Source organism: Gadus chalcogrammus, chromosome 16, assembly GCF_026213295.1.
Source record: "Gadus chalcogrammus isolate NIFS_2021 chromosome 16, NIFS_Gcha_1.0, whole genome shotgun sequence".
Taxonomy (NCBI): Eukaryota; Metazoa; Chordata; class Actinopteri; order Gadiformes; family Gadidae; genus Gadus; species Gadus chalcogrammus.
Genome location: NC_079427.1, coordinates 1,004,131 through 1,029,715, shown reverse-complemented (window position 1 = coordinate 1,029,715; position 25,585 = coordinate 1,004,131). Strand labels below are relative to the sequence as shown.

At 51.1% G+C, this 25,585-nt stretch overlaps 3 protein-coding genes across 3 annotated transcripts; 1 reads left to right on the top strand and 2 right to left on the bottom strand.

Annotated features, from left to right (window-relative positions):
• Positions 1 to 1,659: 1,659 nt before the first annotated feature.
• On the bottom strand, positions 1,660 to 3,377 carry LOC130406693 (olfactory receptor 52K2-like). Its single transcript, XM_056612374.1, has 4 exons — positions 3,351 to 3,377; positions 2,926 to 2,933; positions 2,781 to 2,806; positions 1,660 to 2,663 (listed from the first exon to the last, which is right to left on the bottom strand). Exons 1-4 carry the CDS (start codon positions 3,375 to 3,377, stop codon positions 1,660 to 1,662), a joined length of 1,065 nt encoding a protein of 354 aa, XP_056468349.1.
• A 3,147-nt stretch (positions 3,378 to 6,524) lies between these two features.
• Positions 6,525 to 23,846, top strand: pgm2l1 (phosphoglucomutase 2-like 1). The gene is made up of 14 exons (XM_056612059.1): positions 6,525 to 7,000; positions 7,334 to 7,501; positions 9,233 to 9,339; positions 10,205 to 10,289; positions 10,673 to 10,756; positions 11,863 to 12,059; positions 12,623 to 12,812; positions 13,644 to 13,741; positions 15,563 to 15,743; positions 16,862 to 16,955; positions 19,332 to 19,461; positions 19,648 to 19,834; positions 20,918 to 21,051; positions 22,084 to 23,846. Exons 1-14 carry the CDS (start codon positions 6,884 to 6,886, stop codon positions 22,184 to 22,186), a joined length of 1,875 nt encoding a protein of 624 aa, XP_056468034.1. The 5' UTR covers positions 6,525 to 6,883; the 3' UTR covers positions 22,187 to 23,846.
• LOC130406476 (olfactory receptor 4E1-like) lies at positions 23,496 to 24,460 on the bottom strand. Its single transcript, XM_056612075.1, has one exon. It carries the CDS (start codon positions 24,458 to 24,460, stop codon positions 23,516 to 23,518), a length of 945 nt encoding a protein of 314 aa, XP_056468050.1. The 3' UTR covers positions 23,496 to 23,515.
• Positions 24,461 to 25,585: the final 1,125 nt, after the last annotated feature.

Here is a 25,585-nt window from a genome sequence, read left to right as displayed (position 1 = left end):
GATTCACATATTTTCATCAAATTTGTTAACGATTTCAGCCACATAAATCCTCCGATTTAAACAACAAACAAAATGCGCCAAATTCACATAATTTGCTCTACGAGCGGCATCTACCCTATGGCCCAACCAATTTATGCATTCAAGACAACACAACTTTGACTTTCAATTCCATATCAGTGAGAACAATGAGGCCTTGCTTTTAATGTGTTCAATGTGGGGCTGCACTGCAGAGAGAAATAAACGCAAGTCGTCCTCCACCTGCAGCCTTGATCTGCTTTTGTTTTTAATCGGGGTCAGTGCGGAAAACCCACACTCACACGAGTAGGTGGAGGTGAAGGGGATAAGGACTTTCATAGCCTTTGTGGAGATCTGAGGGAACTCGCTCTCCACAGAAAACCAGAAACGCACCATTCAGGATCATATTTCCTACGATTTTTGCTGGGTCCTGTTTCCTCCCTTAATGCTGACTTCTGGTGACTGGTGAGGACAAGGAAACGATGCATTTTAAAACTAATACACGCGGCACGCACAATTACCGATATCAATAGAGCGTCATACAGATGTGTATTCTTTCTTTGCGTGTTGCGTGTCGCGCCTCCCCTGTGGCTCTTTGGCGCCCCCCAGGGGAGGCGCGCCTCACCTATTGAAAACCGCTGGATTAGAGCATATTCACCCAGAAGGGTCCACAATATCACATATTAGAGCGTTCAATCACCCAGGAGGGGTCAACAACATTACTGTTTAGAGTTTTACTACACACACACACGTTCTTTGTGAAGCTTGGTGGCCCCAGAAGGAATGAACCCCCGGCCTGGCAGTAGGCCTACTGCTGCCCTGTGAGGTGGACAGGTAGTGCATCATACTGGTGTGGTAGACCACATACTACTCTGATGGTCCATTCTTTTCTGAATGATTATGCTCTGATGGTAAATGTATTCTGATGGCAGATTATATTCTGATGGTACATTGTATTCAGATGGCAGATTGTATTCTGATGGCAGATTGTATTCTGATGGCAGATTGTATTCTGATGGTACAGTGTATTCTGATGGTACATTGTATTCTGATGGCAGATTGTATTCTGATGGTACATTGTATTCTGATGGCAGATTGTATTCTGATGGTACATTGTATTCTGATGGTACATTGTATTCTGATGGCAGATTGTATTCTGATGGTACATTGTATTCTGATGGTACATTGTATTCTGATGACAGATTGTATTCTGATGGCAGATTGTATTCTGATGCTACATTGTTTTTCTGCTGGTACATTGTTTTTCTGATGGTACATTGTATTCTGATGGCAGATTGTATTCTGATGGTGCATTGTATTCTGATGGTACATTGTATTCTGATGGTGCATTGTATTCTGAAGGTACATTGTATTTCTGATGGTACATTGTTTTTCTGCTGGTACATTGTATTCTGATGGTACATTGTATTCTGATGATACATTGTATTCTGATGGCAGATTGTATTCTGATGGTACATTGTATTTCTGATGGTTAATTGTATTCTGCTGGTACATTGTATTCTGATGGCAGATTGTATTCTGATGGCAGATTGTATTCTGATAGTACATTGTATTCTGCTGGTACAGTGTTTTCTGATGGTTTAAGTATTCCAGCCAATGTCTCGCTGCGTAGATAGATCCATCTCACCCCGGTTCTTTGACGATTGGAGAAACCTTAATGGAGGTGACCTTCACTGCCATGTTGTCCTTGGCTTTGACGTTAAAGACTTTATAAAAGCCGTTCCTGATCTCCTTAGTCCGGACCCCGTAGATGACGGGGTTGACGGTGGCGGGCAGCAGGATGTAGGCCAGGCCCATGAAGGTGTTGCCGCTGGTGGAGATGGGGATGTGGAGGTTGTGGGACAGGAAGGTCACGCTGCCCACCAGGTAGAAGCACATCATCACCATCAGGTGCGTCCCGCAGGTGTGGAAGGCCTTCCAGCGGTCTCCGTGGGGGGTCCGCAGCACCGCCCGCAGGATGCACACGTAGGAGAGGAAGATGAGGGAGATGTCCCCGCCCACGAAGCAGCCGATGACGGCCAGCCCCATGGCGTTGCTCCGGCCCGTGTCGCCGCACGCCAGGCTGACCAGCGCCATGTGGTCGCAGTAGCAGTGCAGGATGACGCTGGAGCCGCAGAAGGTCAGCGAGCCGGCCAGCGCCACCAGGGCCAGCATGATGGAGCCGCTGCGGAGCACGGCGAAGGCGCACAGCTTCAGCGCCGCGCGGGGGTTGATGACGTCCGCGTAGCGCAGCGGGCGGCAGATGGCCACGTAGCGGTCCAGCGCCATGGCGAGGAGCAGCGTGGACTCCAGCGACGACAGGAAGTGGGCCACGAACATCTGGAGCAGGCAGCCGGCCAGACTGATGTGATCCTGCTCCGAGAAGAAGCCCACCAGCATCCTGGGGATGATGGCGCTGACCGCCAGGACGTCCACCAGGCAGAGCGCGGAGATGAGGAGGTGCATGGGGCTGTGCAGGCTGGGCAGGCTCCTCACCACGTGGACCAGCAGCAGGTTCCCCAGCAGCACCCAGCCGTAGGACAGCGAGAAGGGCAGCGCCAGCAGACGCAGGTGTCTGCTGAGCTCCGGGAAGCCCAGGAACACAAAGGAACTGTGGGAGAGGTTCCTGTCCTGCAAGGGGTCCATGGCTGGGCAGGTTCAGGGTATACACCTGTTCACAGGAACCACATCGCACACAGGAACCACATCACACACCTGTTCACAGGATAAACATCAGTCAAGAACCACGACACACACCTGTTCACCTGGACACAGGAACCACATCACACATCTGTTCACACAAGAACCACATCACACACCTGTTCACAGGAACCACATCAGACACAAGAACCACAAACCACGCCTGTTCACCTGCACACAGGAACCACATCAGACAACCACATCACACACCTGTTCACCTGCACACAGGAACCACATCAGACAACCACATCACACACCTGTTCACCTGCACATAGGAGCCACAACACACACCTGGTCGCAATAACCACAACACAGTTAACAAGATATGTACGCTGAAATGTACTGTAACATCCGGAGGAGCCCAATAGAGGTCCCCTAGGTGGTGTGTAGAAAGGTCCAGGTCCCCCCCCCCCCCCCCCCCCCCCCCCGGATGACCTCTATCGGGCTCCTGCAGACCAAAGGACACGGGGTGATGGTGAAGGTGTGTAACGATTTGATAACGATACATGTTCTTTGTGGCCATCTAGGATAACTTAAGTGCGTGCACAGGTAGCTTGTCTTAACCCGTGCTCCCTGATTACTCAACGTGCAACAGGTGTGCAGCCTCACCAGCCCCAGAGTCCAGTCAGACTCACCCAGGAGAGGCTGCTGGAACCAGCCATCACACACACACACACTCCCACCGTGCGCTATTACACTGCCTCAATATAAGGTAAAGAAACAAAGACTCAAGTACTCAATTAAGACAGATATTAGACGATACTAATATTAATCCCAGATGATGAATCTGGATGGTAGAGCATTGGTATGGGTCAGTATTACGTGTTTAAAAAAGATTCTTTATAATAAGATGAGCCTAAGTGACACAAATATATGAAGAATACATACAATAATTCAATAAGAAATAAAGAAAAGAAAATGCATTGTAAGAATTTACATATGACAGAGATACAAGAAGCTACGGAACAAAATGACATTGTTCAGACGGCATCTCCTCGATAAAGAGGACCCCCTCGAGGAGACCACGAGGACCACGACCCCTCAAGGAGACCACGAGGACCATGACCCCTCAAGGAGACCACGAGGATCACGACCCCTCAAGGAGACCACGAGGACCACGACCCACAAGAGGACCACGACCCCCTAGAGGAGACCACGAGGATCACGACCCCTCAAGGAGACCACGAGGACCATGACCCCTCAAGGAGACCACGAGGACCACGACCCACAAGAGGACCACGACCCCTCGAGGAGACCACGACCCACAAGAAGACCACGACTCCTCGAGGAGACCACGACCCACAAGAAGACCACGACCCACAAGAGGACCATGACCCAGAAGGACCAGGACCCAGAAGGACCACGACCCAGAAGAGGACCACGACCCAGAAGAGGACCACGACCCACAAGAGGACCAGGACCCACAAGAGGACTACGACCCACAAGAGGACCACGACCCACAAGAGGACCACAACCCACAAGAGGACCACGACCCAGAAGAGGACCACGACCCAGAAGAGGACCACGACCCACGAGAGGACCACGACCCACAAGAGGACCACGACCAACAAGAGGACCACGACCAACAAGAGGACCACGACCAACAAGAGGAGCAGGACCCACAAGAGGAGCAGGACCCACAAGAGGACCACGACCAACAAGAGGACCACGACCCACGAGAGGACCACAACCAACAAGAGGACCACGACCAACAAGAGGACCACGACCCACAAGAGGACCACGACCCAGAAGAGGACCACGACCCAGAAGAGGACCACGACCCACGAGAGGACCACGACCAACAAGAGGACCACGACCAACAAGAGGACCACGACCAACAAGAGGACCACAACCCACGAGAGGACCACGACCAACAAGAGGACCAGGACCCAGAAGAGAACCAGGCCCCACAAGAGGACCACGACCCACGAGAGGACCAGGACCCAGAAGAGGACCAGGACGCACATCCCCCACCAGCAGCTTCACACATATTGAGTCCACTACCTGGGGCTTCTCCATGGACCGACCATGTGGTCTACAGCTCCGTGTCCCAGACGTTGAGAGAAGCCCTCAAGGTGAACGAGCGTTAAACCCCCACTGAACAGAGCTGAGGGGAGCTTACCTTCCTGCCGTGTGCATCCAGGTGTTCTGGCTCCAGGTGAAGTCAGGACCCCCACCTCTCCTCTTATATCTCCATAGCGACCCCTGACCCCCCCCACACGCAGGAACGGACCGACCCGCCGCGGAGCAGAGACCAGCAGCCATCCGGTCCCCCTAGTGGGACTCCACCGGGGACCAGAGACCAGCAGCCATCCGGTCCCCCCAGTGGGACTCCACCGGGGGCTGGAGGAGGATTCATTCCGTGTGTCAGTGTGGAGCAGGCGGGCTGGAGAAGGCGGAGGTCCCTGGGAGAGGAGGAGGAAGCACTTGTTGTGACCACAGTCCGTCACAGGGAGGAGCTGCCTCAGTAATCACACCTGGGGGAGTCCTGAGCCCCACAGCGTCAATCAGCCCGGATTACCCCCCGCCCTGGGGACACAATCATTTAGAAGAGTGTAACCTCAAGATAATTATTATATTATGATGACTATAGGATGCGGGTTGATCACCGTGAACAGTTCCTCAGCCTGGGAGCACACATGAAGACAAACAGAACGTACAATAGGACAGTTTATGGGTTTATTCAGCTAACAGTGACACCACAAGGAGATCAACTCAACTCAAAGAACCAAAGAAGAACAACAAACAGAGTCCGTTCATCAGCTGATCTTGGAAGAGTTCTGACCCAGTCTGGACTGGGACTGTAAACCAGCCCTGGACTGGGACTGTAAACCAGCCGTGGACTGGGACTGTAAACCAGCCCTGGACTGGGACTGTAAACCAGCCCTGGACTGGGAGCGTAAACCAGCCCTGGACTGGGAGCGTAGACCAGCCCTGGTCCTCAGGCCTAGACCGGCCCCCCCAACCTCCTGCAGGCGTGACCATGCTCTAGTGCTCTCACAGAGCGGGCCCGGCTGGGGGCCCCAGCACCCGCACCAGGAGGGCCCTGAAGGTTCTCCTACACCTCTCTGCTGCACCCCACGGGCCCCGAAGGTTCTCCAACCCCCTGCAGCAGCAGAAGGGCCCTGAAGGTTCTCCAACCCCCTGCAGCAGCAGAAGGGCCCTGGAGGTTCTCCAGCCCCCTGCAGCACCAGAAGGGCTCTGGAGGTTCTCCAGCCCCCTGCAGCACCAGAAGGGCCCTGGAGGTTCTCCAGCCCGGGGCCCCTCTGCTGAGGTTCTCCAGCCCGGGGCCCATCAGTCAGTTTGGTGGACCTGGCAGCTTGTGTCTGAGGGGCGTGTCCTCAAGACCCACCTACCCACCAGGGGGCACTAGGACCCACCAGGGGGCACTAGGACCCAGCAGGGGGCACTAGGACCCACCAGGGGGCACTAGGACCTGATGCCCACCAGGTGGCAGTGACGACACATAACGGAATGCGTGCGCCAATAAATACATTATGAATATAAACAGACTATAAATATAAACACAATATAAATATATTATAACTATAAATACAATGTGAATACATTATAAAGAAGTATAAATATAAATACATTATAAATACATTATAAATATAAAAACATTATAAGTATAAATACATTATGAATATAAATGCATTACATATACGTTATAAATACATTATAAATATAAAATCCATTACATACACGTTATAAATACATTAAAGCCATAATGTTTAATAGAGTCTGAATCACACTGGATAGGGGGTGGATCCCAGACCGGGAGGCTGGACCCCAGGATGGGGATGGGAGATGGACCATCACATGACAGTCTGGGGTTTCCCTCCAGATGCACCAGCGAACACGCAGCCGCAGTCCGCAACTGGTCGCGCCGGGTCCAGGTCTATTCCCGGTCCAGGTCCAGTCCCTAGTCCCACCGAACATCCATCATGTCAGCTTCATGCTTCAGTTCGGTTCACTTCCTGTAAACAAACGCACGTTCCCTTGGAAGCTTCCGGCTAACCAATAGCTAGGCTAAGCGCAGGGCTAGCGCTCCAGCAGTGACAGGAGTCCCTGCAGTCCCTGTAGTCACGGTCCCTGTCCGGCTCCGGACGGCCTGGTGTCCCGGCGGAGGCGGACTAGACTACCGTGGAGCGGTTCGCCCGGCAGCATGGGCGACGAGCCGGCGATGAACGGGGACCTGAACGCTAACGTTAAGACCCGGTGCTCTGCAACCGGAGACCCGGTACTGGACCAGCGGACTGATCAGTGGCTGTCCTGGGACAAGGTGGGGCTGTTTGGCAAGGGTTTAACTGGAAACCATTAACGTGCCTGTGTGCGTGCGTGCATATGTGTGCGTGACCTGTCTGAAATGTCAGCCAGTTTGTATTTCTAGAGACCCCCCCCCTCCCCCCATAAAGTCTAGGAGGACCCCCCCATACAAGACCAAGGTCAACTTGCTGTTTAATCCAAAAATAATCAGGAAAAAATTCTCCAGCCTTTACTGCATGTGTCAGACTCCTCGACACTACTGCTGTGGCAGTACTGTTGGTCAGAAGTACTGCGTACTCTCTAGCTGGAGTATGGCCTGTGGTTCCCTGATGCTTGCGGTGTTCTCCAGAACCCGCAGACCCGCGGGCAGGTGGAGGTGCTGCTGGAGCAGGGGAGCAGCGAGGAGCTGAGGAGGAGGTTCAGCTCCCGGATGGCGTTTGGAACCGCCGGTCTGAGGGCACCCATGGGTGCTGGCTTCTCGTTCATCAACGACCTGACGGTCATCCAGACCACACAGGTAGATTAATACTACCACACAGGTAGATTAATACTGCCACACAGGTAGATTAATACTGCCACACAGGTACTTAATACTACCACACAGGTAGATTAATACTGCCACACAGGTAGATTAATACTATCACACAGGTAGATTAATACTACCACACAGTTTAGATAACATTCTAACCATTGTTAGATTTCATCTTATTTCTAAACTGTTCGTATGGACTCTGCGTTGTGTATTTTTCGTCGTGGTAGTAATTCTTGAGGTGGAAATCAAAGCAACTTGACAGGTTGGATCAAAAGGTTGAATAGGTGGTTTATTCCAGGGTGTAATACACCCCGGTTCGGCTGTCGATCCCTTTTCTCGCCGAACCGAAGGGTTGGGGCGAGTATTATAATAAAGAGAACAAGAGAACAGAAGCACTCTCCCCTTGATAAGGTATATGGCCCTGGCTATGTCCCAGAGGACCAGGTCGGTTCATCCTTGATAAGGTATATGGCCCTGGCTATGTCCCAGAGGACCAGGTCGGTTCATCCTTGATAAGGTATATGGCCCAGGCTATGTCCCAGAGGACCAGGTCGGTTCATCCTTGATAAGGTATATGGCCCTGGCTATGTCCCAGAGGACCAGGTCGGTTCACCCTTGATAAGGTATATGGCCCAGGCTATGTCCCAGAGGACCAGGTCGGTTCACCCTTGATAAGGTATATGGCCCAGGCTATGTCCCAGAGGACCAGGTCGGTTCACCCTTGATAAGGTATATGGCCCTGGCTATGTCCCAGAGGACCAGGTCGGTTCATCCTTGATAAGGTATATGGCCCTGGCTATGTCCCAGAGGACCAGGTCGGTTCACCCTTGATAAGGTATATGGCCCTGGCTATGTCCCAGAGGACCAGGTCGGTTCACCCTTGATAAGGTATATGGCCCTGGCTATGTCCCAGAGGACCAGGTCGGTTCACCCTTGATAAGGTATATGGCCCTGGCTATGTCCCAGATGACCAGGTCGGTTCATCCTTGATAAGGTATATGGCCCTGGCTATGTCCCAGAGGACCAGGTCGGTTCACCCTTGATAAGGTATATGGCCCTGGCTATGTCCCAGAGGACCAGGTCGGTTCACCCTTGATAAGGTATATGGCCCTGGCTATGTCCCAGATGACCAGGTCGGTTCATCCTTGATAAGGTATATGGCCCTGGCTATGTCCCAGAGGACCAGGTCGGTTGACCCTTGATAAGGTATATGGCCCTGGCTATGTCCCAGAGGACCAGGTCGGTTCACCCTTGATAAGGTATATGGCCCTGGCTATGTCCCAGATGACCAGGTCGGTTCATCCTTGATAAGGTATATGGCCCTGGCTATGTCCCAGAGGACCAGGTCGGTTCACCCTTGATAAGGTATATGGCCCTGGCTATGTCCCAGATGACCAGGTCGGTTCATCCTTGATAAGGTATATGGCCCTGGCTATGTCCCAGATGACCAGGTCGGTTCATCCTTGATAAGGTATATGGCCCTGGCTATGTCCCAGAGGACCAGGTCGGTTCATCCTTGATAAGGTATATGGCCCTGGCTATGTCCCAGATGACCAGGTTGGTTCATCCTTGTTGAAACATAACAAATGGCAGAATGTTGGAAATAACACCTCGTATCAGTGTGAGAGGCACTGGCCTGTTCCTAGACTAGAAATGTGAACACAGAGAGACACTACAATTCTCATTCTAATCAAACCCTCTCTAATCTGAATCCAGGGGTTGTACGTCTACCTGTCCAGGTGTTTCTCGAACCTCGGTACCAGAGGCGTGGTGGTGGGATTCGACACCAGAGGTCAGGAGGCCAGCGGCTGTACCAGCGAACGGTGCCTCACTCATCTCTCTCTATTGTCCAGACTCAGTGGATCAGTCTCTATCACATTGAACTCAAAGTAGACCCTCTGTGGACTGCACTCTATTGTATCAACTTTTGGGATAAGACTATCGTATTGTATGAACTTCTAGGAATAAGACTCTATTGTGTTATATGAACTTGTTGTGGCTTGGCCTCTATTGTGTTGTATGAACTTTTGGGATAAGACTCTATCCTACTGTTTGAACTAGAAGGGATAAGTCTCTATTGTGTTGTATGAACTGGTAGGGATAAGTCTCTTTTCGGTTGTATGTACTTGTAGGGATAAGTCTCTATTGTGTGGGATGAACTTGTAGGGATAAGTCTCTATTGTGTTGTATGTACTTGTAGGGATAAGACTCTAGTGTGTGGCATGAACTTGTAGGGATAAGTCTCTATTGTGTTGTATGTACTTGTAGGGATAAGACTCTAGTGTGTGGTATGTACTTGTAGGGATAAGACTCTAGTGTGTTGTATGTACTTGTAGGGATAAGACTCTAGTGTGTTGTATGTACTTGTAGGGATAAGACTCTAGTGTGTTGTATGTACTTGTAGGGATAAGTCTCTATTGTGTTGCATGTACTTGTAGGGATAAGACTCTAGTGTGTGTGTGGTATGAACTTGTAGTAGATTGGCCTCTATTGAGTCTGCAGCCAGTGCCTGTCAGCCCCCTGCTGTCAGCCCCCTGCTGTCAGCCCCTGCTGTCCTGACCCTGATCATTTGAACCAGTGAGCATCCTGCCTGCAGCCCAGTGACCACGGTGTGTCCCCAGGCTGGTGTGGGTTCAGTGTGTGGGTTCAGTGTGTGGGTGCAGCCCAGTGACCACGGTGTGTCCCCAGGCTGGCCAGGCTGACAGCGGCCGTGCTGCTCAGTAAAGACGTTCCAGTGCTGCTCTTCTCCACCTACGTCCCCACACCATTCGTGGTCCGTGAGCGTTCTGCACTAATGTGCTAACAAAGTGTCTTGTTGTGCTATGCCTACTCTAACATGCAGTGTTTTGAAAGCCTAATCTAACATGAAGCATGTTTTGTAGCCTACTCTAACATGCAGAGTGTTTTGTAGGCCTACTCTAACGTACAGAGTATTTTGTAGGCCTACTCTAACATGCAGAGTGTTTTGTAGGCCTACTCTAACATGCTGAGTGTTTTTTAGGCCTACTCTAACATGCAGTGTTTTGTAGGCCTACTCTGACATGCAGACTGTTTTGTAGGCCTACTCTAACGTGCAGAGTATTTTGTAGGCCTACTCTAACGTACAGAGTGTTGTGTAATGTGTATGCCTACTCTGACATGCAGACTGTTTTGTAGGCCTACTCTGTAAAGAAGTTTGGAGCTGCAGCAGGGGTCATGATCACCGCTTCACACAACCCCAAAGAAGACAACGGCTACAAGGTGAGAACTTCCTGGTTCACCTGCTTATCCTGAAGGATTGTGCTCTATCTATAAAGAGTGTGTTCTATCTATAAAGAGTGTGTTCTATCTAGAAAGAGTGTGTTCTATCTAGAAGGAGTGTGTTCAATCTAGAAGGAGTGTGTTCAATCTAGAAGGAGTGTGCTCTATCTAGAAGGAGTGTGCTCTATCTAGAAGGAGTGTGTTCTATCTAGAAGGAGTGTGCTCTATCTAGAAGGAGTGTGTTCTATCTAGAAGGAGTGTGCTCTATCTAGAAGGAGTGTGCTCTATCTAGAAGGAGTGTGTTCTATCTAGAAGGAGTGTGCTCTATCTAGAAGGAGTGTGCTCTATCTAGAAGGAGTGTGCTCTATCTAGAAGGAGTGTGCTCTATCTAGAAGGAGTGTGTTCTATCTAGAAGGAGTGTGTTCTATCTAGAAGGAGTGTGTTCTATCTAGAAGGAGTGTGCTCTATCTAGAAGGAGTGTGTTCTATCTAGAAGGAGTGTGTTCTATCTAGAAGGAGTGTGCTCTATCTAGAAGGAGTGTGTTCTATCTAGAAGGAGTGTGTTCTATCTAGAAGGAGTGTGTTCTATCTAGAAGGAGTGTGTTCTATCTAGAAGGAGTGTGCTCTATCTAGAAGGAGTGTGTTCTATCTAGAAGGAGTGTGCTCTATCTAGAAGGAGTGTGCTCTATCTAGAAGGAGTGTGCTCTATCTAGAAGGAGTGTGTTCTATCTAGAAGGAGTGTGCTCTATCTAGAAGGAGTGTGCTCTATCTAGAAGGAGTGTGCTCTATCTAGAAGGAGTGTGTTCTATCTAGAAGGAGTGTGTTCTATCTAGAAGGAGTGTGTTCTATCTAGAAGGAGTGTGCTCTATCTAGAAGGAGTGTGTTCTATCTAGAAGGAGTGTGTTCTATCTAGAAGGAGTGTGCTCTATCTAGAAGGAGTGTGTTCTATCTAGAAGGAGTGTGTTCTATCTAGAAGGAGTGTGTTCTATCTAGAAGGAGTGTGTTCTATCTAGAAGGAGTGTGCTCTATCTAGAAGGAGTGTGTTCTATCTAGAAGGAGTGTGTTCTATCTAGAAGGAGTGGTCTAGAAGGAGTGTGTTTCGTGCAGGTGTATTGGTGTACAGGAGCGCAGATCTCCTCCCCTCACGACAAGGAGGTTCTGCGGTGCATCGAGGAGAGCGAGGAGCCCTGGAGTGATGCATGCTGGGACGCAGGACTAGCTGACCGCTCCCCTCTGAGGACAGACCCCCTGGTGGAGGTGACCAGCAGCTACATGGAGGAGCTCAAAGACCTCTGCTTCCACAGGTACAGACAGACTGTTACATACTTTATCTCCTGGGGTTAAACTAGACTACGTTCTATCTTCTAGAGGTAAACTAGTCAATGTTTTATCTCCTGGGGTTAAACTAGACTATGTTCTATCTTCTAGAGTTAAACTAGACAATGTTCTATCTTCTAGAGTTAAACTAGACAATGTTCTATCTTCTAGAGTTAAACCAGAATATGTTTTATCTTCTAGAGTTAAACTAGACTGTATTTTATATCATGGTGTTAAACCAGATTATGTTTTATTTTCTAGAGTTTAACTAGGCTATGTTTTATCTTCTAGAGTTAAACTGGTCTGTGTTTTACCTCTCGGTGGTAGACTGGTCTGAGTTCTATCTTCTAGAGTTAAACTGGTCTGTGTTTTACCTCCTGTTGGTAGACTGGTCTGTGTTTTACCTCCTGGTGGGAGACTGTTCTGTGTTTTACCTCCTGTTGGTAGACTGGTCTGTGTTTTACCTCCTGGTGGGAGACTGGTCTGTGTTTTACCTCCTGGTGGGAGACTGGTCTGTGTTTTAAATCCTGGTGTTAACTGTGTTCCTTAGGGAGCTGAACCTCTGCTCTCCGCTGAGATTCGTCCACTCTGCGTTCCACGGCGTGGGGCATCGCTACGTCCAGCAGGCCTTCAGCGTGTTCGGCTTCCCCCCGCCCATCTCCGTCCCGGAGCAGAGGGACCCCGACCCAAACTTCTCCTCCCTGCGCTGCCCCAACCCTGAGGAGGGCCACTCTGTGCTGGTAAGAGACCCTGGAGCTGGTCTCAGCGCAAGTAGAGCCTCTAAGAAAACATACCGCCTGTTCTGTCGTGGGGAAGTTAGTCTGGACTATTCTCTGGTGGTGGAGTTAGTCTGGACTACTCTCTGGTGGTGGAGTTAGTCTGGACTATTCTCTGGTGGTGGAGTTAGTCTGGACTATTCTCTGGTGGTGGAGTTAGTCTGGACTATTCTCTGGTGGTGGAGTTAGTCTGGACTATTCTCTGGTGGTGGAGTTAGTCTTGACTATTCTCTGGTGGTGGAGTTAGTCTGGACTATTCTCTGGTGGTGGAGTTAGTCTGGACTATTCTCTGGTGGGGGAGTTAGTCTGGACTATTCTCTGGTGGTGGAGTTAGTCTGGACTATTCTCTGGTGGTTGAGTTAGTCTGGACTATTCTACGTTGGTGGAGTTAGTCTGGACTATTCTCTGGTGGGGAAGTTAGTCTGGACTATTCTCTGGTGGTTGAGTTAGTCTGGACTATTCTACGTTGGTGGAGTTAGTCTGGACTATTCTCTGGTGGTGGAGTTAGTCTGGACTATTCTCTGGCGGTGGAGTTAGTCTTGACTATTCTACGTTGGTGGATTAGTCGGGACTTTTCTCTGGTAGTGAAGTTAGTCGGGACTTTTCTCTGGTAGTGAAGTTAGCCTGGACTATTCTCTCTGTTATTGTATTTAGTCTGGACTATTCAGTGTGTTCTTGTATTAGTCTGGACTATTCAGTGTGTTCTTGTTTTAGTCTGGACTATTCTCTCTGTGTTATTGTATTTAGTCTGGACTATTCAGTGTGTGCTTGTATTTAGTCTGGACTCGTTTCCAGGAGCTGTCTCTTCGTCTGGCGGAGAGCGTTAGCGCGCAGGTTGTGCTAGCGACGGACCCTGACGCCGACCGCCTGGCCGTCGCAGAGCTGCTACCAGGGTAAGAGCTAGGCTAACCATGCTAAGGGCTAAGTTAACCATGCTAAGAGCTATGCTAACCATGCTAAGAGCTAGGTTAACCATGCTAAGAGCTAGGATAATCGTGCTAAGAGCAAGTTTCACCATGCTAAGAGCTAGGCTAACGTGTTAAGAGCTAGGTTCACCATGCTAAGAGCTAGGCTAACCATGCTAAGAGCTAGGTTAACCACGATAAGAGCTAGGTAAACCCAGCTGGGAGAGAGTCTAACCCCGCTGAGAGAGAGTCTAACCCTGCTGAGAGAGTCTAACCCAGGGGTGCCCAACCTTTTTTGACCCAAGATCTACTTTTCAAGTAGCCAACCTCCCGAGATCTACCAGGCGGGGGGGGGGGGGGGGGGGGGGGGGGGGGTTGTATCGTGAACCTACGGACTTCAGTGGGGGTTTCATTCCATCTGCGCACGGCACCTTCTCAACGATAATCAATAATCTTCCTCCCACTCAGGGTGAAAATGGTAGGTCTTAGCTTGTTTCCCCTCAGCCATGCCAACGTTTAGGAGTGTGTAACTACTGTTGACGGCTTTCAACTGCTGTTAACAGCACATGCGCTACCGCACGTATATGTCCCGCGCAAATTTAATTTTATTAAAAAAAAAAAAAACTTTTTTTTTTTTTTTCTTCACCCCTCGCGATCGACTTGGGATCTGTCGGCGATCTACTGGTAGACCGCGATCGACTGGTTGGGCACCCCTGGTCTAACCCCACTGAGAGAGTCTAACCCCGCTGAGAGAGTGTCTAACCCCGCTGAGAGAGTCTAACCCCGCTGAGAGAGAGTCTAACCCCGCTGAGAGAGAGTCTAACCCCGCTGAGAGAGAGTCTAACCCCGCTGAGAGAGAGTCTAACTCCGCTGAGAGAGAGTCTAACCCCGCTGAGAGTCTAACCCCGCTGAGAGAGTCTAACCCCACTGAGAGAGAGTCCAACCCCGCTGAGAGAGTCTAACCCCACTGAGAGAGTCTAACCCCACTGAGAGAGAGTCTAACCCCACTGAGAGAGAGTCTAACCCCACTGAGAGTCTAACCCTGCTGAGAGAGTCTAACCCCGCTGAGAGAGTGTCTAACCCCGCTGAGAGAGTCTAACCCCGCTGAGAGAGTGTCTAACCCCGCTGAGAGAGAGTCTAACCCCGCTGAGAGAGAGTCTAACCCCGCTGAGAGAGTCTAACCCCGCTGAGAGAGTCTAACCCCGCTGAGAGAGTCTAACCCCGCTGAGAGTCTAACCCCACTGAGAGAGTCTAACCCCACTGAGAGAGAGTCTAACCCCGCTGAGAGAGTCTAACCCCACTGAGAGAGTCTAACCCCACTGAGAGAGAGTCTAACCCCACTGAGAGAGAGTCTAACCCCACTGAGAGAGAGTCTAACCCCGCTGAGAGAGAGTCTAACCCCGCTGAGAGAGAGTCTAACCCCGCTGAGAGAGAGTCTAACCCCGCTGAGAGAGAGAGTCTAACCCCGCTGAGAGAGAAAGTCTAACCCCACTGAGAGAGAAAGTCTAACCCCACTGAGAGTCTAACCCCACTGAGAGAGAGTCTAACCCCACTGAGAGAGAGTCTAACCCCACAGAGAGAGAGTCTAACCCCACTGAGAGAGAGTCTAACCCCGCTGAGAGAGAGTCTAACCCCGTTGAGAGAGAGTCTAACCCCGCTGGGAGAGAGTCTAACCCCACTGAGAGAGTCTAACCCCACTGAGAGAGAGTCTAACCCCACTGAGAGAGTCTAACCCCCCTGAGAGAGAGTCTAACCCCGCTGAGAGAGAGTCTAAACGTGGTCCGTGTCATGGTGTTGACTCGCTCGCAGGTCGGACTGGAAGGTGTTTACTGGGAACGAGCTGGCGGCCCTGCTGGGATGGTGGATGTTGTTCAACTGGAGGGAGAGGAACCCCCCCCCCGCGGACCCCAGCAGCCTCTACATGCTGGCCACCTGCGTCTCCTCACGCATCCTGAGGACGATGGCGCAGCAGGAGGGCTTCCGCTTCGAGGTAGGAGGCCCCCCGCCGCCGGCCCCCCGCCGGCGGCCCCCGCTACATCACTCCTCTCCCCCGGCGCCCCCTAGTGGCTGACATCTGCTCACTGAGGCTGCTTCAACAAGCATGCTGTGACATCAGCAGAGATAATAGACGATTACAAAGAGACTTTAAGGAGGTGTATTTAGGGGGTGTCTGTCTGTCTGTCTGTCTGTCTGTCTGTCTGTCTGTCTGTCTGTCTGTCTGTCTGTCTGTCTGTCTGTCTGTCTGTCTGTCTGTCTGTCCCTCCCTCCCTCCCTCCCTCCCTCTCTCTGTCGGGGACAGCCTTAAAGGCAGTGTGTTACAGGTGGGGTCTGTCTGTCTGTCTGTCGGAGAGAGTTAAAGGAGGTGTATTACAGTTGGTATCCGTCCGTCCGTCCGTCTGTTTGTCTGTAGGAGAGAGTTAAAGGAGGTGTATTACAGTTGGTATCCGTCCGTCCGTCTGTCTGTGTATGGACAGAGTTAAAGGAGGTGTATTACAGTTGGTATCCGTCCGTCCGTCTGTCTGTCTGTAGGAGACAGAGTTAAAGGAGGTGTATTACAGTTGGTATCCGTCCGTCCGTCTGTCTGTAGGAGACAGAGTTAAAGGAGGTGTATTACAGTTGGTATCCGTCCGTCCGTCTGTCTGTAGGAGACAGAGTTAAAGGAGGTGTATTACAGTTGGTATCCGTCCGTCCGTCTGTCTGTAGGAGAGAGTTAAAGGAGGTGTATTACAGTTGGTACCCGTCCGTCTTTCTGTCTGTAGGAGACAGAGTTAAAGGAGGTGTATTACAGGTGGTACCCGTCCGTCCGTCTGTCTGTGTATGGACAGAGTTAAAGGAGGTGTATTACAGTTGGTATCCGTCCGTCCGTCCGTCTGTCTGTAGGAGAGAGTTAAAGGAGGTGTATTACAGTTGGTACCCGTCCGTCCGTCTGTCTGTAGGAGACAGAGTTAAAGGAGGTGTATTACAGTTGGTATCCGTCCGTCCGTCTGTCTGTATGGACAGAGTTAAAGGAGGTGTATTACAGTTGGTACCCGTCCGTCCGTCTGTCTGTATGGACAGAGTTAAAGGAGGTGTATTACAGTTGGTATCCGTCCGTCCGTCTGTCTGTAGGAGACGCTGCCTGGGTTCAAGTGGATCGGTAAGAGGATGGTGGAGCTGAGCAACGCCGGACACCAGGTCCTCTTCGCCTTCGAGGAGTCAATCGGTTAGTCAACTAGCAACCCCTCACAGCATACCAGCTGACCTAACTAACTAGACCCTGCCACACTAACAGCTGACCTAACTAACTAGACCCTGCCACACTACCAGCTGACCTAACTAACTACACCCTGCCACACTAACAGCTGACCTAACTAACTAGACCCTGCCACACTAACAGCTGACCTAACTAACTAGACCCGCTCCACTCTAACAGCTGACCTAACTAACTAGACCCGCTCCACACTACCAGCTAACCTAACTAACTAGACCCTGCCACACTAACAGCTGACCTAACTAACTAGACCCTGCCACACTAACAGCTGACCTAACTAACTAGACCCTGCCACACTAACAGCTGACCTAACTAACTAGACCCTGCCACACTAACATCTGACCTAACTAACTAGACCCTGCCACACTAACAGCTGACCTAACTAACTAGACCCTGCCACACTAACAACCCTACTAACCGGGGGTCTCACTGCAGTGTGGTGGTGGTGGTGGTGGTGGTGGTGGTGGTGGTGGTCCTGGGGGTCTCACTGCAGTGTGGTGGTGGTGGTACTGGGGGTCTCACTGCAGTGTGGTGGTGGTGGTACTGGGGGTCTCACTGCAGTGTGGTGGTACTGGGGGTCTTACTGCAGTGCGGTGGTGGTGGTGGTGGTGGTGGTCCTGGGGGTCTCACTGCAGTGTGGTGGTGGTGGTACCGGGGGTCTCACTGCCGTGTGGTGGTGGTGGTACTGGGGGTCTCACTGCAGTGTGGTGGTGGTACTGGGGGTCTCACTGCAGTGTGGTGGTGGTGGTGGTCCTGGGGGTCTCAATGCAGTGTGGTGGTGGTGGTGGTGGTGGTCCTGGGGGTCTCACGGCAGTGTGGTGGTGGTGGTACTGGGGGTCTCACTGCAGTGTGGTGGTGGTACTGGGGGTCTTACTGCAGTGCGGTGGTGGTGGTGGTGGTGGTGGTGGTGGTCCTGGGGGTCTCACTGCAGTGTGGTGGTGGTGGTACCGGGGGTCTCACTGCAGTGTGGTGGTGGTGGTACCGGGGGTCTCACTGCAGTGTGGTGGTGGTGGTGGTGGTGATGGTGGTGGTCCTGGGGGTCTCACTGCAGTGTGGTGGTGGTACTGGGGGTCTCACTGCAGTGTGGTGGTGGTGGTCCTGGGGGTCTCAATGCAGTGTGGTGGTGGTGGTGGTCCTGGGGGTCTCACTGCAGTGTGGTGGTGGTGGTGGTGGTGGTGGTGGTCCTGGGGGTCTCACGGCAGTGTGGTGGTGGTGGTACTGGGGGTCTCACTGCAGTGTGGTGGTGGTGGTACTGGGGGTCTCACTGCAGTGTGGTGGTGGTGGTCCTGGGGGTCTCACTGCAGTGTGGTGGTGGTGGTACTGGGGGTCTCACTGCAGTGTGGTGGTGGTGGTACCGGGGGTCTCACTGCAGTGTGGTGGTGGTGGTACCGGGGGTCTCACTGCAGTGTGGTGGTGGTGGTACCGGGGGTCTCACTGCAGTGTGGTGGTGGTGGTACTGGGGGTCTCACTGCAGTGTGGTGGTGGTACCGGGGGTCTCACTGCAGTGTGGTGGTGGTACCGGGGGTCTCACTGCAGTGTGGTGGTGGTGGTGGTCCTGGGGGTCTCACTGCAGTGTGGTGGTGGTGGTACTGGGGGTCTCACTGCAGTGTGGTGGTGGTGGTACCGGGGGTCTCACTGCAGTGTGGTGGTGGTGGTACTGGGGGTCTCACTGCAGTGTGGTGGTGGTGGTACTGGGGGTCTCACTGCAGTGTGGTGGTGGTGGTACTGGGGGTCTCACTGCAGTGTGGTGGTGGTACCGGGGGTCTCACTGCAGTGTGGTGGTGGTGGTACTGGGGGTCTCACTGCAGTGTGGTGGTGGTGGTACTGGGGGTCTCACTGCAGTGTGGTGGTGGTGGTACCGGGGGTCTCACTGCAGTGTGGTGGTGGTGGTACCGGGGGTCTCACTGCAGTGTGGTGGTGGTGGTACCGGGGGTCTCACTGCAGTGTGGTGGTGGTGGTACTGGGGGTCTCACTGCAGTGTGGTGGTGGTGGTACTAGGGGTCTCACTGCAGTGTGGTGGTACTGGTACCGGGGGTCTCACTGCAGTGTGGTGGTGGTGGTACCGGGGGTCTCACTGCAGTGGGGTGGTGGTGGTACTAGGGGTCTCACTGCAGTGTGGTGGGGGTGGTACCGGGGGTCTCACTGCAGTGTGGTGGGGGTGGTACCGGGGGTCTCACTGCAGTGTGGTGGTGGTGGTACCGGGGGTCTCACTGCAGTGTGGTGGTGGTGGTACCGGGGGTCTCACTGCAGTGTGGTGGTGGTGGTACGGGGGGTCTCACTGCAGTGTGGTGGGGGTGGTACCGGGGGTCTCACTGCAGTGTGCTGCAGGGTTCCTGTGTGGGGCCATGGTTCCTGATAAGGACGGGGTGAGTGCGGCCGTGGTGGTGGCAGAGATGAGCTCCTACCTGCAGACCAAGCAGCTCAGCCTCACCCAGCAGCTGCACTCCATCTACCAGAGGTACGCACCACACGGTGTGTGTGACGGTGGGCGTTGTGTAACAGTGTGTGCAGAGTGTCTTACAGTGGGTGTTGTGTAACAGTGTGTGCAGAGTGTCTTACAGTGGGTGTTGTGTAACAGTGTGTGCAGAGTGTCTGTGTGTGTTGTGTTGCGTGCGACTGCGTTACCTGCTGCCTCTCTCTCCAGGTACGGGTTCCACGTGTCCAGGACGTCCTACCTGCTGTGTGACCACGCCCCCACCGTGCTCCGCATCTTCAGTCGGATCCGGAGCTACGAGGACGGCTCGTACCCGCGCTACTGCGCCGGTCAACGGGTCGTCTGCGTCCGGGACGTTACCGTGGGTTACGACAGCAGCCAACCAGACCACAGATGTGTAAGCGTCCCCTCATGGCTGTAGTTTGGAATTTAAATGGTTCTGTAGTTTGTAAGTAGTGTTATGTTTCCTCCAGCTTGATATAGCTGATATAGTTCTGTAGTTCCATCCTAGTGTTATGCTTTCTGTAGTTTAATCCTAGTGTTATGCTTTCTGTAGTTGATTTCTAGTGTTATGCTTTCTGTAGTTGATTTCTAGTGTTATGCTTTCTGTAGTTTAATCCTAGTGTTATGCTTTCTGTAGTTTATTTCTAATATTATGCTTTCTGTAGTTTAATTCTAGTGGTATGCTTTCTGTAGTTTATTTCTAGTGGTATGCTTTCTGTTGTTTATTTCTAGTGTTATGCTTTCTGTAGTTTAATTCTAGTGGTATGCTTTCTGTAGTTTAATCCTAGTGGTATGCTTTCTGTCATTTATTTCTAATATTATGCTTTCTGTAGTTTAATTCTAGTGGTATGCTTTTTGTAGTTTAATTCTAGTGGTATGCTTTTTGTAGTTTATTTCTAGTGGTATGCTTTCTGTAGTTTATTTCTAGTGGTATGCTTTCTGTAGTTTAATTCTAGTGTTATGCGTTCTGTAGTTTAATTCTAGTGTTGTGCGCTATGTAGTTTGATTCTAGTGGTATGCTTTCTGTAGTTTATTTCTAGTGTTATGCTTTCTGTAGTTAATTCTAGTGGTATGCTTTCTGTAGTTTAATTCTAGTGGTATGCTTTCTGTAGTTTAATTCTAGTGGTATGCTTTCTGTAGTTTAATTCTAGTGGTATGCTTTCTGTAGTTTAATTCTAGTGGTATGCTTTTTGTAGTTTAATTCTAGTTTTATGTTTTCTGTATTCCTGTCTTTTTTTTTTTCTGTAGTTGATTTGATGTTGAAGGCTGCTTTTTTCTTTTAAGACATGTATAAAGACATTATCTCTTACATTCCCAAATGGCTGATCCATTTCGAACCTGTTTTTTCCTTTATACTTAGGACAGGAATTTATTTTCTTTACATCCTGACGGCAATCTTTAAGTCAACCTCTGGGAGCGGTATGGTCGACCGTAGCTACAGGCCAGATAGACCTAACCCTGTCGTCTTCCATTCCAGATGCTTCCAGTCACGAAGAGCAGCCAGATGATAAGCTTCACTTTAGCTAACGGTATCCGAGCAACGCTGAGGACCAGTGGAACCGAGCCCAAGATCAAATACTACTCCGAGTTCTGCGCTGAGCCCGGAGAAAGGTGAGGCGTCTGTCACTAGTGCAGTTATTACAGTTATAAACCCTTCACTATTACACCTTATTACAGTTCACTAGTACACCATGAACCGTTCCCTAGGTTAAACTGTTCACTAGTACACCATGAACCGTTCCCTAGGTTAAACTGTTCACTAGTACACCATGAACCGTTCCCTAGGTTAAACTGTTCACTAGTACACCATGAACCGTTCCCTAGGTTAAACTGTTCACTAGTACACCATGAACCGTTCCCTAGGTTAAACTGTTCACTAGTACACCATGAACCGTTCCCTAGGTTAAACTGTTCACTAGTACACCATGAACCGTTCCCTAGGTTAAACTGTTCACTAGGACACCATGAACCGTTCCCTAGGTTAAACTGTTCACTAGTACACCATGAACCGTTCCCTAGGTTAAACTGTTCACTAGGACACCATGAACCGTTCCCTAGGTTAAACTGTTCACTAGGACACCATGAACCGTTCCCTAGGTTAAACTGTTCACTAGTACACCATGAACCGTTCCCTAGGTTAAACTGTTCACTAGGACACCATGAACCGTTCCCTAGGTTAAACTGTTCACTAGGACACCATGAACCGTTCCCTAGGTTAAACTGTTCACTAGTACACCATGAACCGTTCCCTAGGTTAAACTGTTCACTAGGACACCATGAACCGTTCCCTAGGTTAAACTGTTCACTAGTACACCATGAACCGTTCCCTAGGTTAAACTGTTCACTAGGACACCATGAACCGTTCCCTAGGTTAAACTGTTCACTAGTACACCATGAACCGTTCCCTAGGTTAAACTGTTCACTAGGACACCATGAACCGTTCCCTAGGTTAAACTGTTCACTAGTACACCATGAACCGTTCCCTAGGTTAAACTGTTCACTAGGACACGATAAACAGTTTGGCTTATTTCTGGTCCGAGGGTTAATATTTTCCTGACCCCTCTCTCTCACCCCTTTCTCTCACCCCTTTCTCTCACCACTCTCTCTCACCCCTCTCTCTCTCACCCCTCTCCCCCCCCTCAGGGAGGTGTCTCGTTTGGAGGCGGAGCTCGAGGAGGTGACTCGAGTTCTGGTGGCGGAACTCCTGGAGCCTGAGAAGAACCTCCTGATTGGCCGATTAGCCTGATCGTATCTGTCTCTGTCTCTGTCTCTCTTTGTCTGTCTGTCTGTCTGTGTGTGTGTCTGTCTGTGTGTCTCTGTGTCTCTCCCCTCCCTGGGAGGGGAGGATTATAATAGCACTGGGCTCATAGAGCAGGTGAACCTTCAGGGTCCTGATGTAGTCACAGAGCCCTCCTCAACCTCCTTCAGGGTCCTGATGTAGTCCCTCCCCCTCCCCCTCCTTCAGGGTCCTGATGTAGTCAGAGTCCCTCTCCCCCCTCCCCCTCCTTCAGGGTCCTGATGTAGTCAGAGTCCCTCCTCCACCTCCTTCAGGGTCCTGATGTAGTCAGAGTCCCTCCTCCACCTCCTCATGGTGGTGTTGTGTTTGACGTAGCGCTGCTCTAGCTGTCCCTCTAGTTCCACTCCTGCCTCAGACTGTCTGAAAGGCTTATTTATTTTTCTATGTACATATCTAAAGCACAAGGCGAGCTCTGGGCTGTTGTTTAGATCGCTGATCGCTGGTCAATGTGGGGTCTTAGTGGACGTACCAAAGTGTGGCGGGACTAGGGAAGAGTTCTGATTTGATACAGATTAGACATTATATAATATAAGACAAGTGTTGTTGACTAGACTGAATGTAAGAACCGATGGCCGAATGCTGGTGCTCCTCAAATAAAACCAAATGAAGCCACAATGAACTCGACAGTTCTCAATTCAACTCATTTAATAAACAGTACCGAGATGTCCCCCAGTTATCTTCAGCTGCCTCAAGGCCTTCTGGATATAAAGCAGGCTTACATCGTGTCTGATGGCCAATCCCCCCGTCACATCGATGCAGAACACATCTTTACAATGTCCAACAAGGCTCTTTCATCACCCATCAAGTGTGTCATGTTGTGGTGACTCTCTACACACTGTCCCTCCTCTGAGACCATACACCGTGCTCCAATCACTGAGGACTGCAGACCCAAGCTGCAGGGGATATGCCTAGGACTTATGAAACAGAATCATTGTCATCATTATGTAACTGTACATTTATGATACAGACGACATGCTTATGATGTATGAAACACTAGATTTATGCACAAAATATATTCTAACTGATGTATTTGTACATTGATGCAGATTAAATACATGTTACTATGAGAACTACATGTATGCTGCACCAGACATTATTTGGACTTATGAAACATCAGATTTCTTCCCCCCGTATTGTCACCAGAAGTGGGTGTGTGGTCTGACCAGCGGCGGCCTCCCTGAGTCTGGCCCCATGGTTCTGTGGGTGTGTGGTCTGACCAGCGGCGGCCTCCCTGAGTCTGGCCCCATGGTTCGGACGGTTCTCTGTAGAGGCCGTGTCTCAGGTGAGGGGCCGCACCTTGCTGCCCCCCAGCCCCCGGAGAAGCTGGCTGTGGATGCGCCGCAGGTTCATCCCGTAGACCAGAGGGTTGACGAGGGGCGGGACCACCAGGAACTCGGCCGCCATCAGGTTGCTAAGCGTCGCGAGGTTGGACGTGTTGCCGTAGCGGGAGAACAACGTGTCGAACAGCAGCGACAGCGTGAACACGGTGAGCGTGGTGACGTGCGGCAGACACGTCTGGAAGAACTTGCGGCGGTTGGTCTTGGAGGTCCGCGAGGCCTGGATGATGTTGGCGTAGGAGACGGCGATCAGCAGCGCCTGCAGCATGTGCACCGTTATCAGCAGGAAGCCGTAGTGGTTGTTGGCGCTGGTGTCGACGCACGACAGCTTCACCACCACCCAGTTGGTGCAGAGGATCTTGTCGATGTGCAGGCTGCAGAGGGGCAGCCGGCTGGTGAGGAGCACGCCCACCCCGCTCTCCAGCAGCGCCCAGCTCCAGGTGAGCAGCAGCAGCTGGGCCACGCGGCGCCACGTCATGATCAGGTGGTACTGCAGCGGGCGGCAGATGGCCACGTAGCGGTCGTACGCCATCACCGCCAGGTTGGTGTACTCGCAGAACACGTAGGAGTAGACGGTGAAGATCTGCGTCAGACAGCCGCCGTACGAGATGAGCTGGGAGTCGGCCAGCAGGTCGTGGAGCAGCTTGGGGTAGAACCCGGACGCGCCGTAGACGCCGTTCACGCACAGGTTGCAGAGGAACACGTACATGGGCTCGTGGAGGCTCTTCTCCACCACCACGATCAGCACCACCGTCAGGTTGGCCAGCACGGTGGCTCCGTACAGCAGCAGGCTCACCGCAAACAACAGCTGGCGGTTGGCCTGGGTAGTGTTGAAGCCGTGCAGCGTGAACACCAGCGCTGAGTTGTTCCCCGGGTCGAACATCATCGCCACTGGGGAGCAGGTGGAGGAGCAGGTGGAGGAGCAGGTGGAGGGGTTAGATCAGCTGCTGTGACGCTGCTGCACACACGCTGACACACGGCTCCAACAAACGACCGTTATTCTAGATTTTACAAATTGATACACACGAGAGGAGCAGACAGCCGGTGGTCCAACGATTTATATAAAAATTGAGGTAACTGTACATTTATGATACAGAAGACATGATTGACGAAACACTAGAATTATGCACAAAATATATTCTAACTGATGTAGCTGTCCATTCATGCAGAATGAATAGTGTAACAACCGGAGCCTTCGACCCACAGAGCAGACCAGGGAGGCTGACCGGAGACTGGCTGGGCACCAGTCTGTCCGTCCGTCTCCGCTCAGCACTTTATAGAGAGATACCCTGAGACGACAAGCAGAGTGCCAGGTCGCCCTACAGAGTCACCCCATGGGGTTGCCATGGAGACCGCCTCCGAGCAGCCCTCCTGGCCGACATCACCGTATACTTCTTTATCACTTCTAGTCATCTTTCCAAAATGTAATAAGATACATTAAGCCTTAAACCGGTCTAATCCAGTAGTGTACTGGTATACTGGCCCACTCGCGCTAACCTTACGTGATCTAGATCTGGATGGTGCAAGATGAGTATGAGGATGCTCAACAGCAGTCCAGTGGTTTAACTCAGCCCATCAAATGTTTGGATGTTTAGAGCAGGACCTCCAGGTGATATTTGGTGACATTCCTACAAACTTCCCTTTGGCTCGAACCATAAGACAATCGATTGAATTAATTGTGCAAGTGTGTTTCCTGTACAGTACATCAATGTACTGTGTATACATGAATGAACTGTTAGGACATTCATGTACAGCATACACATTAATGTACTGTGTATACATGAATGAACTGTTAGGACACATGTACAGTACACACATTAATGTACTGTGTATACATGAATGAACTGGTCGGACACATGTACAGAATACACATCAATGTACTGTGTATACATGAATGAACTGGTCGGACACATGTACAGTATACACATTAATGTACTGTGTATACATGAATGAACTGGTCGGACACATGTACAGTGTACACATTCATGTACTGTGTATACATGAATGAACT

Excerpts from the sequence above, each read along its gene's own strand:
- pgm2l1 (XM_056612059.1), top strand. The coding sequence starts at position 6,884 with ATGGGCGACGAGCCGGCGATGAACGGGGACCTGAACGCTAACGTTAAG. Across the intron at positions 12,813-13,643 it reads AGGAGGGCCACTCTGTGCTG|GAGCTGTCTCTTCGTCTGGC; the intron begins GTAAGAGACCCT and ends ACTCGTTTCCAG. Across the intron at positions 21,052-22,083 it reads TGCGCTGAGCCCGGAGAAAG|GGAGGTGTCTCGTTTGGAGG; the intron begins GTGAGGCGTCTG and ends CCCCCCCCTCAG.
- LOC130406693 (XM_056612374.1), bottom strand. The coding sequence starts at position 3,377 with ATGGCTGGTTCCAGCAGCCTCTCCTGG. Across the intron at positions 2,664-2,780 it reads GATGTGGTTCCTGTGTCCAG|CCATGGACCCCTTGCAGGAC; the intron begins GTGAACAGGTGT and ends GAACCTGCCCAG.
- LOC130406476 (XM_056612075.1), bottom strand. The coding sequence starts at position 24,460 with ATGATGTTCGACCCGGGGAACAACTCAGCGCTGGTGTTCACGCTGCAC.